The sequence below is a fragment of the Strongylocentrotus purpuratus genome, unplaced genomic scaffold, assembly GCF_000002235.5.
Source record: "Strongylocentrotus purpuratus isolate Spur 01 unplaced genomic scaffold, Spur_5.0 spur5_scaffold_15, whole genome shotgun sequence".
Classification (NCBI taxonomy): Eukaryota; Metazoa; Echinodermata; class Echinoidea; order Camarodonta; family Strongylocentrotidae; genus Strongylocentrotus; species Strongylocentrotus purpuratus.
Genome location: NW_022145600.1, coordinates 30,186,938 through 30,198,679, shown reverse-complemented (window position 1 = coordinate 30,198,679; position 11,742 = coordinate 30,186,938). Strand labels below are relative to the sequence as shown.

At 35.9% G+C, this 11,742-nt stretch overlaps 1 protein-coding gene across 1 annotated transcript in view; it reads right to left on the bottom strand.

Moving 5' to 3' along the window:
* Positions 1–287: 287 nt before the first annotated feature.
* LOC584559 overlaps positions 288–11,742 on the bottom strand; it is a 36,072-nt gene continuing 24,617 nt past the window's right edge. Inside the window, exons 2-5 of the mRNA XM_795198.5 lie at positions 3,872–4,032; positions 2,454–2,555; positions 1,773–1,958; positions 288–1,220 (exon numbers count right to left, since the gene is read on the bottom strand). Coding sequence (XP_800291.2) covers positions 1,020–1,220; positions 1,773–1,958; positions 2,454–2,555; positions 3,872–4,032 — 650 coding nt within the window. The 3' untranslated portion in view covers positions 288–1,019. The remainder of the gene's footprint in view (positions 1,221–1,772; positions 1,959–2,453; positions 2,556–3,871; positions 4,033–11,742) is intronic.

The window sequence follows — 11,742 nt, the reverse complement described above, 5'->3', positions numbered from 1 at the left end:
TTCACCTCATCGAACTCAAAAGCTTTGTTAGGTTCTTCAAAAATTACTGCACGTTACATGACATATCTTTGAAGATCCTACCAAATGACTTCTCTGTTCTCTATAGAAAGGGATTAACCACTGTAGATAGCTAAAATGCTGACTATAAACTATTCAGTAATATATATATATATATATATATATATATATATATATATATATATATATATATATATATATTGGATATTTATTACAAAGTATCACTTCTCGAAGTTGTCTTAGGAAACTCCAAAGAATTTTGATTTAAAGAGAATCGATCAGAAGGCCCTTTATGAAGGAAAACAAATATTTTAAATATTCCCTTTTTTAATGCTGCTATAAACGCTTTCAGACCACATCCCCTCTCTGAAAGGTAATATTACCCACTTGATCTAGAGAGGAACCATACTAATCGGAAGCAGACTTCACTGCTCTTCCGATATTTTATGAGACTCATTTTGTAGTTCCTCTTCGTTCTAAAACTGAAGAAGTGATTCAGTCGTTATCAGTGTATCACTATATAAATCTGACATATTAGGTATGACATTACCGTCAATAAAATGTTTTTTCTGCATTATGTAAAGGATGATATAACGTGAAACAACCGACTCAATCGGTTTCTGCTCCTATAATACAGGATGAAAACAGTCGACGGAACTGACAATCTGCATACAAACTACAAGAACGTCTATAAATCCCGACACGAACGCCGTAAAAGCGTCACAATGAAAGTCATAGCATCGTCACAAAAGTCATATTAAATAAACTTTTTGAGATTACACAAAATCTCCGGATACTCATATTCATTTTGACATAGACACAAACGTGCGAATACCAGCTTCTCCGTCGAAATTTTCAAATACACACTTCAAATAAATAAGGAATTATTGCTATTGTACGCATGGCTTTTATGGTGTCCAGCATAAATAACCAGGAGTCCAGTCCATGTACCGCTCCCATCCTCCCTCTCTCTCAACCGATTCTGTACGCTATCCGATGTGTCACGATGGTGCTTCAAATTCCTTACGCACATACGTTATTGTCAGCGAGCGTACTTGGCGCGAAAATGTCACAAGAGTTCTTAAGAGTAGGTGGTTGGCTCTGTCAGTGTCCACTGCTGCAGTACTTGCAGGGTTGTAGGTGACCTCGCTGATGATGGTCCGGGGAATGACTGGCACAGTCGATGGCTCTAGCAGTCTTATCTGGAGAAAATGGAAAAACAAGAGGTGGAGATACAAATGTGTCAATACAATGAATTCAACGTTTGTGTGCACTCTTAATTCGTAAATGCATAAAAATGGCTGTTTTACTTTTAATCCACTCCCCAAAATAAATGTTATTCCTTATCATCATTTCATGCACCATAGGCATGGGCTTTGGGATGACTCCGTTCCCTTATTTTTGTCCGCAAATTAACAAAATGGCTCTTCCATCTTGCCTTCATTCAGGCATGTCAGAAGAAGATACTGTATAACTCGTCAAATGAAAACATATCCCATCGAAATCAAACCAATTAACTCAAAATATTGTCTTTTTGCTGTGACAAACAAATATGCCCTCGACATTGTTTTTCTGTTAGTGGGGGTGCTTACTGGTATCTAGAGATTTTCGTTTTGGGATGAAATACATCGATACATGTCATACGTTTTTAATTCAGGATACGTTGCAAGGAATCGTCACGTGAATTGTATTGGACACGAAATAACCCAAGTCCTCCTTAGAATTTCCTGTACAGCTAATACAAATGAACTTACTCTTGCTTTCACGTCGTTTAGAAGTACTGTGACGTCGTTTTCGAGGTCTTCAAACCCTCTTTGCCCGTTGTAAGGCATGTAAAATATATGAAGGCCTGGCCAGCTCGTCTCTCTCACTGTCATGTCATGCAGCGGTTCCACAAACCTCAGCAGATTCACCTCCAGTGTTTCTAAAATAGATTGTTTCTACAAATCAAAAAGCGAAAGAAAATATAAAGGATTAAGCGGTGTAAAACTGCAGTTTCAGATTCCAAGCACTCCTTTTTTCATCATCATTACCATCATCTCTTCTTCTTCTCCTTCTTCTTCATTTTCTTCTTCTTCTTCTTCTCTTCTTCTTCTTCTTCTTCTTCATTTCTTCTTCTTCTTCTCCTTCTTCCTGTGCTACTGCTGCTGCGGCTGCTGCTTTGATAGTTCAACTAGGTTAGATAATAGTCACGGATGGTAATACGAATGGCTACGGTGCGCCAAGTTAGGCTACGTTAAGCTACGAAGGCTTCCACTGAGCTAAACTACGTTAAAATCTAAGAAGTACAGAGGCACCATTGTATATATTCAATATTCCTGTCCGTATTAATTTATTATGTAACAAAGAAATAATTTCCTTTACTAATTTATGAACAACAAACTATCACATTTAAATTTATTCAACATATTTCACGAACGGCAATCAAAACTTACCGACATAAATAGCAGTGTTAAGGGTGAAAGTGGAGTCACTGTTTGGACTGGATCTTGGCAACGTTGACCTCTGGACACGAGCCCTTCTAATCTGTCCCTCTCCTGTAAGAAAAGCACACCAAATTTGATATATCATAAATCATTACCTTTTGTCAAGTATTACACCTTTACATGTATCTTGGTGTTGCACAACCATTTAGGGCAAAAAAAGTCCCATAATGGCATAAAATCATGCTGTTCAATGAAACTCCTAAATATCAACACAAATTGACCAATCAGAATCTGGTATCTAGGAATTTGCATTTGATTTGTGGAGGTGTGTTGATCAACTAGTCCTTCACGACCCTGTTTCTACGCGGCCAATCAAGATCAAACACAATTTTTAACCAATCAGGATGCAGATAATTTTCAGTGCTTTGGTAAAAGGTGGACCTTATTGGCCAATCCTCCTATATGAATAATTACTGCGTCACATTCAATACCCTGCGTGTGTACCGTAGAAGAAGAAGAAAAATAATCAAAAAATAAACACGCACACGCGCACCCACACATGGCGGTCACTGGTAATGAATGGTAAGGACTCGTTCAAATATGCGGAACATGCGACTTCGCGCTACAAAAGTCCTACGTGTATTCACTTAGCTGTACCCCTGAATCCAAAGAAGTGGTGGTTTTATTTCATGAGTAAAAACACTTCACGTAAGCGTTGGCAAACATAATGTTGTGTGCTTAATATATAATGGTCTAACATTCCTTAACCGTTTGATATACTTTTGATATACTTTTGTTTGAAATATATAAATTTGTTTGAAAATCACTTCAGATCTGTTCGACTTCCCGTTATTATTTGCTAACTTTCGTATCCGTTTGAACGTATCACGAACTCTACATCTGTGTATTTGTCTTCTTATTAACAAACAAAATCTTTTCTTCTCTTTTTCTTTAAGGAAGGGAGAGAAAAGTAGTCTACATTAAAAAAGAGGAAAGTTTCGGATATATGTGACATAGATGAACGAATCAATAATCAAATTCGACCCATTTTACTGCAACGGGTCACGAGTATGAATACGATACACATAGCGGTTGGCAAAATATGTCCCTTTAGATTTTTTTTTTAAAGGGGGAGAAAATGTAAAAGAATGGGGCCTAAAACATAGTGATACTGTTGCTTGCCTGATTTTCATATGAGTATATCAAAAGAGACGCGTGCATTTTTTGACCACATTTTGATTTGATATTGATGAAAATAATACCAATGCATGCACACATACATGTAATACATTACAAACAACAACAAAATATATATACCAAAAACAACATTAGACTGATTGCAATTTTCGACGCAACGGAGAAAAAAAAACACAACATAAAATACGTAAAATTAATTTTACGAATTAACAAGAGATTTAAATACTTACAAATCTTTGGCATATATTTCTCGAATCGCTTACAAGCCGTGAGGAAATGTTTTGGAGTTGTTGCAGGCTGAGTAAAGTGGCAGCGGGTGTAGTAGTAGTAGTAGAAGTTGCAGGGAATGCCATTACTTGCTTGGTGCGATCGACGCACAGAATCATGATAACTGCAAACATAAGAACAAGATAAAAACAGGACATTAGCTTCTAAACAACAACGGAGTATGTATAATCTGAACGGATGTGAGAGTTAGACTCATCACTTTACTGGCAGTTGACTTTTAGTCGAACCCACGAGAAACTTGAATAGTAAAATGACGGTATCCGTAATGACTTCCCTAGACCAAAGGTTGTAAGAGTTTATGAATGTAATCAATTTAATTGTTCGAAGAAAGTCAGCTGATAACAGTAACTAGGCCGACGATGAAATTCGATCGTTTTTTTTTTTAATTTTAAGAATAGTAACCTGCACCATACGCAGAAGACTGCATGGTCGAGCGCAGAAGAGAAGGTTTAGTTTCACGAAACCATATGAAAGACCATTTGAAGGACATCTGGAGACAATGTGCTCGAGTGACCATAACCAATCGCTATTATCAGTCTGTTAACCCATGTTTTGTCAAAGAATATGAACAAATAAATGGTGCATTCAGATTACATGCTCCAGTCAACCAACGTCATTATTAGTAATAGGATGAACCTATGACTTCAAGGAGTGTGAAACGAACTTTTCTCAATCTCGCTAAACAACTGTCTGGGTAAAATGGGACTAATTGCCCCTCAATAATTGCAGATTGAACGATATAAAATTGTATTCAGTATATCGTAATCGCATCCTCCAACTAAATGCGTTGCCACCTCGATTAATTCAGTCGACGCGAAAAATGTAGCATATTACAGCCAGACTAAAAAAGAATATGAAGGAAATGATAAGAAATCATTTCTTTACAATATTTTGAATTCTAAGTTGCCCTCATGTTTGCGTAGCATGGCGCAATACAAATGTCTCCTTAAGATGCAACATACAATTTTAATCTGTTAGCAAAAAATCAGAACGGGAAAAAAAGACACTAAGAACCACAGCCTTATCAGAATTCGTTTTGGAGACCCCTACACATTTCCAGATATTACACAGATTGAGATTATAAAGAAATCCTTACCAACGAAGAGAAACATTGTGGATTTTGAATAAACTAATTTTTACAACAAAGCTTTGCTCTTTATATAATCGTCTAGTTCGGAACATGCCTGGTAGATTGGCACACCCACGGAAAATTTGCGTCATATTTTTCACTTCTTTCGGAGTAGAACGCTGTTTTTATTTATGGATACGGATATCATTATATAGGAGTAGAATTGTAAATTAAATTTTATAAATATTATTGCTCAACACGCTCAACGGCCAAAGCGGAACTTCCTAATGTCATTTTTTCATTTTTACAAGATAGAAGCACATCACCATCTGCCTCTTACTCTACCACTTTAACAGTTCTCCTTCCTCTGTCGATCTTACTTTTTTCTCGCCTCTCTCTCGCTCTGTTCCTCTCTGAATGTCTCTCGCCCCTCTATTCTCCTCTCTCTTCTCTCTCTCTCCCCACATGTTTTCTTGTTGTCTCTCTCTCCCCTTCTCTTTCCCTCTCTCTCTTTCTTTGTCCCCTTTCTTTCTTTCTATCTCTGTATTTCTCATCCTGGTCTTGATCTTGGGACGAAGATTGGCAAACATGGATGCCAGTAACACGAGAGATGGTTTCAAAGTTCGTAATTTCAATAAATACTGTTATTGCATGTATCCCTGAAACCTGAAAAATACCCCTGTAACCACAGGCGGCGGAACCGGAAGGGATGGACCAGGCATACAAAGGACAGGCAAGTGGTCATAGAAGATGATGAGGCATCCGGATAACGTTTCAAGATAGGTCATTTCTTATTACCTAACCTGTAGCTCCGGCAACTCATATGTATAGGGTTGATGTCCATATGTACCCTTGGTGACTGCATGCCTACATCCATATAATATTTGGTTTTTATGATTCTAAATTTCTCAAAAACAATTTCCATTGGTTTTTATCTGCACATAATATAAACGCCCTAAAGATGTTTATCAATCTGTATTCCACTCACTAATTTCCGGATGTTTCTCATTATGAATAATAATAAAAAAAAAAAAGCAATAGGGGTAATGGAGGTATCCTTGCGTCACATCAGCGATTTTTTTTTTTTTTTTTTTTTTTGGGGGGGGGGGGGTACCAATGACTGATCATTCCTGTTCTATGAAATAACATGGGTTTATTTACTTTCATGTTTTAAAGAAGATCGACCATAGTCTTCTCTGAGCCGATAGAGTGTAGACACTTCTAAAGGCTAGTTCGTACATATCGGGGTAAACATCGGCGGTTTACCGTTGCATATTGAAGACAATCCTTAAGTGTCGTTCTCTTCGGATGATACGTGTATATAAGTATATGGTACTGAAGAAACAGTACATACATAGTACACCATAAATGAATATATTTATGATATGATTATTTATATGGATGAAGACGGGTTTTTCAATCATATGTGAAATGGTATCTCATAAAATTTAGTTCTGTTATATTGCAAGGGCAGAATAAAATGACAGAAGTTATTGTGCATGGTCACTTGTGTAGTAAATAGATTATTTGCAGACCATTAACATACATCAAAAACACCAAATCATTACTTAAAAAGGGGAAAAAAGGCATGGAATTTCTTCGCATTGTTTTTTTTTCTTTGGTGGTTTGCAACATTGCTTTTTATATCGGACCCTCTTTTTCGAAATATTATACAGTGTGATTTATGTATGCTTTTTCTTACGAAGAAAATTTCCTTTCTGACACATATTTTACTCAGGCGAGATCATATTTGTTATTATTAGTACCATTGCAAACATCATGGCCCCGTCTTATAAAGAGTTGATATCATTCTCAACTATGTACCTAAGAGATAGGGGACTGCAAACTTGCGATTGCTTAAAGGACTTGCAATTGATTTGGATCAATCGCAACTATGTACCAGACATGGCCTTGACGAATGTGTTGATGTCTGGTTTGTTCGCTTATAGATCAATTGATTCTGAGAATCTTCTGATCTAGGTCCGTGCCTAGCAGTACCTCCCACTCTATTAATGTTCGACCACCCCTGTATTCCTTCCGTAAGCATTGTCTCTATCAACCATTGAAGGATTGAGTGTGTGACAAATACATACAAATGTTCTGATTTCCTCGAAATGTTTTGCATTGTTGATCCATTCGCTTCTTCAAAACATTTATAAAAACATTTACAAAATGTCAGTAACACTCGTAATCATTTCCTATCCTAATAACATCATAACGCAAATCTATATAATTGATATATTTGATGGTAGATAGAAGAACTATTTCATTGGTTTATTTGTTCGACCACCCCTGTATTCCTTCCGTAAGCAGTGTCTCTATCAACCATTGAAGGATTGAGTGAGTGACCAATACATAAAAATCTTCTGATTTCCTCGAAATGTTTTGCAATGCAAAGGACACCTCGTATAGGTGTCATAACTGTTTGTTGATTCATTCGCTTCTTCAAAACATTTACAAAAATGTCACTAACACTCGTTGTAACCATTTCCCATCCTTTTAACATCGTAACGAAAATCTATATAATTGATATATTTGATCGTAGATAGAAGAACTATTTCATTGGTTTATTTGTTAATCAGTTTTAATTTTTGTCTTCGTTTTTCATTTTTTCTTGTTGATCTGGAACATTGATCATGTTAATTTTGATTTGAGCCTAGAACATTAGAACTCACAAACAATCCAATATGAGTTATGTCCTTACGGGACTGCATTGCCCCCAATGTTTTTCTTAGCCTTCGAATCGACAAAATTGTTCTAAGAAGGTTAAGCACTTCCCCTATCCCTTTCTACTTTTCCTAATCAGTTGACTGTAATTTTGGTTTTACTTTTTCAGAATTGTTCATATTTTTACGTTTATAATATCAGGACCAACAAATAGAATAAAGTAACATGCATATCTTGTGTATCCTATATGAATATATTTAAATACATGAACGAATAAATAAATGAATGATTCATAAATGAATGATTCATAAATGAATGATTCATAAATGAATGAACAATAAATGATGACTATTAAACATAATGTTCTCAGAATGTACAAGACTCCTACTATACTACTCCATTTTATGATTTACTGTATTCACCCACATAACATGGTTTCTCTCTTCTTTCTTTATAACGATCTCAAGTACTTCGACTTCCTACATCGCCTCCGCCAAGTCCTTCAGAAAAAGGAAGTTTTTGATCATTTGACCTAAACAAATATAAATGGGGTATAACAGAATGTATTTCCCAAAAGAAAAGAAAAGAAAAAATGGAAAGTGAAGAAACAAATTCTTGTATAACGTTTTCTGCAACCAGATTTCTTTTTTCCCCATCATACTTTTAAACGACGAAGGAGCAGGAGAAGCATATTTTCACATGAAAAATGATACAAAAATTACCAATTTTTGTTTGTTTAGTTTTAGGGAGCATTTTGTGACACAAGGACTGGGTTTAAATTTGTCCAGAAACTGACAGTGGATGTTTTCAACATTTGTTCACATAACAATTTAACCAATTTCGGGCAATTTGGGTATCATTTTTCTTCAAAAAATGTTTTCTCGCCTAGTAAAATTTGCCCTGCATGCTTGTCCGTTTTTTTTTGCCACCCGTATGAATGACAGATACATTCCACATACTCTACAAATGGAAAAGAGAGAGAGAGAGAGAGAGAGAGAGAGAGATTAAAATACATGCATTACTTCATTATTTTATATGGATTTATGTTATTTGTCATTGGAGTGGTCACGTCTGTTATAACTCTTCGCACTATACCGGACGCTTTTTATTTTTTCGTACGCAAGCGAACCCAAATTCACCGACCTCTGAAACAGAAAAATGCCTATATTTAAAAATAAACAGTTTTGAATGAAAATTATTTGAAGAATCATATTTTCGTTTTGTATGTGCTGTGAAATTTTCATGAGCTTTGAAGCCACAATAAGGGAGATACGCGAAGCTGAATTTTGGACGAATGTTGCCCCTTTCTTCAAACAGGGCCTCGATAGCCGTTACAAATTCAAAAGCTTTTACGCTTTTAATTGCACCCTAGCCCAGCGCCTCAAAATTGTAAGGTATTTTTTTTAAAGATAAAGGCATTTTTCTGTTTCAACCTGGGCTCCCTTGCGTACGAAAAAATAAGATAGGATAAAAATGATTTGAAGGATATGAAACCTTTGAAAGAAAAACAAGCAAGATTTTTAGCAGTCAAGTAAACAGATTAGGATAATATGGGAAACCTGTTATACCTTTTTTTCGAAATTGAATTATTTCCCTATTTCTTATAGCAAACATATCGACCTCGCTCTATCTAGGCTACCCATCCCAGTGCTCACTTCAATCAATAAATTCCTTCCTACCAGTACCAAGTAACTTATGTTCTTTGGCAAGATATTGATCTACATTGACCATTCTACAACAAGGGGTTTAATGGGTACCGGTAGGAAGGACTTCATTGATTGATATGAGCACCGGAATCGGTAGCCTATAGTTTGTTTACTAGAAAAAAATCTAATGTTATTATCATTATCGTCAAAAAAAGATATTTCCTTTTGTCATTCAGATAGGGGACTATAAACACTAAAACACATTTGTTTAAAGCGTATCTGCCATAGTTTACAGGAGGGATTAGACTGCCCTGCAAGGTCATTTGACAGGTGGTTTTCTCATCAACTCAGCTCTCAGTTAACATAAGAAAAAGAGGATCATGGGGGACCAATGGTCACCAATTAGGCATGGTTTGTTATATAGAGGGCGCAAGTAGCTACAAGTAGTGTAGTGGGCCTTTAAGGGAGAAGAAGAAGAAGAAGAGGGCGAAGCTGAGGAGGAGGAGGAGGATGAATAGATAGAGAATATCGAGAGTGATAAGAAGAAGAGGAAGAATAAAAGGAGGAGGAGGAGTTTACAGCACACAAAGTAAAAAACAGGCAAAAGACAGACCATTTTGTGTGTATATTAATTGCACAATATACAATAATGTCATTTAAATCTACTGCCGCGGTTGTTTGAGGTGTACTTCGCCACCTTGTTGAATTTTACATTCCCTTTCCATGGATGGATAAATCCCATTACTGTGTCATTTCAAATATCCTATCAATATCATAATTATTTTTACGTAATAATAAACCTAAGTAGAGTTATATAAGTACAGTAATAATGCTCCCAATGGGACGCTCTTTCAATTAGTAGTAGGATAAGTTCGGGTAATAAGATGAGACAAAATTTCCAATTTTTATATTTCCAAATTTCATGGCGAATGTCTTTAAAAAAAAGACGTTTCTCCGTTTTTCTATTCCTACTCAATTCATCCTATTTGGGGCAGGACTTACCTCTTTAAACCGACAACGAGCATGAAAACTAGTAAAACAATGAGATAAGAAATTTTTAAAAAATAGGGCAAAGTTTCTGAAATGAAGAAAGCTCATTTTAATGAATAACCAGGATCATGATGTTGAAATTTCTCACGTAATCTCATATAGCACATATCAAATTACGGATGTCTCCCGTATCCTAACAGAAGGACTTTTAGATTTGCGTGGACTGGTACGTGTGACGTCCATTCAGGGCAGTGCATGTAAAGGACGTTGACCGTAGCAATCCACATTGTCTTCGTGGAAATCTAAAAGTCCATAATATTGGTCCTAGTTAGTCCCTAATGATGAACAAAAAAGAAAGCAGATATGACTAATCCAGATATTGTATTTAGAAATGACAAAACGTTTTCAAGAAAATGAAATTTAAATTGAAAATAAGTATGATTCAGAAACGCATTTTTTTTCATTGGTATAAATTTCGAACGAAAAAACAAAAACAGGAAAAAAAGTAAATATATAGTCGTCTAATAAATATTCTTTCAAACACGGCTTGTGTGTATACATGGGTCGTGTTCTCCTGCTCACTTTGGTGGAACTTCTGTAAGATATCGCCAATTTCAACATCAAATGCGATTTACCTCCGATCAAAGTTAGTATGGCCTTCTCGATGACATTTGGCCCAATAATCATATCAACTTAAAAGAAATGTTTGAGTAAAAGTCATTTTCTTTTTCATTCTTTGTATGTCACTTTCGCAGACTTTCATACAAGAAATGTCTTCTGTAAAGGATTGCTCTTCAGTATTGTAACCCTCATATTCGAAATATGACGAGAAATGGCTGAAAAGTTTCGACCAAACTACCATGCCTTAATGTGAGGACTCCACCATTTGTGTGTACATCGCAAGTGTCTAAAAGAGTTAGTAGTAGGTCCATGGTCTAATAGACACACGCATCACCCCCCCCCCCCCAACACACACACACACACACACAGTTATATCAGGGATATGTGAGTTTATATATAGGATTTCTCGGTCACTTTCGTAAGCTTTTCATTCGTTTTGATACAAAGTTCATTCAAATTCGCGACATAAAGCTGCCGGTGTGTAAATTTCATTCAAAATAACCCTTTTTTTTATTTGATTTACTTATTCGGTCAATGGATTTAGCACTTGTTTCATTCAATTTAACAACCGCTTACAAATGTGCAGTTTGCATTCATTTTCGTCAACAATGGTAAATCGGACGTCCGTACCATTCAATTTCACTTTGGGTCATTCTAAATAACAAAGTTTTCATTCATATTCGCCTATCTTTACAAACCTATGGTATACATGGTATATGCACATGTTTCTCATCTAAATTAAACAAATGAGTTATATAACATGCCTAGATGTCTTGCCCGTCAACATGTAGAGGATTAAACAACTGTAGATATAAGATTG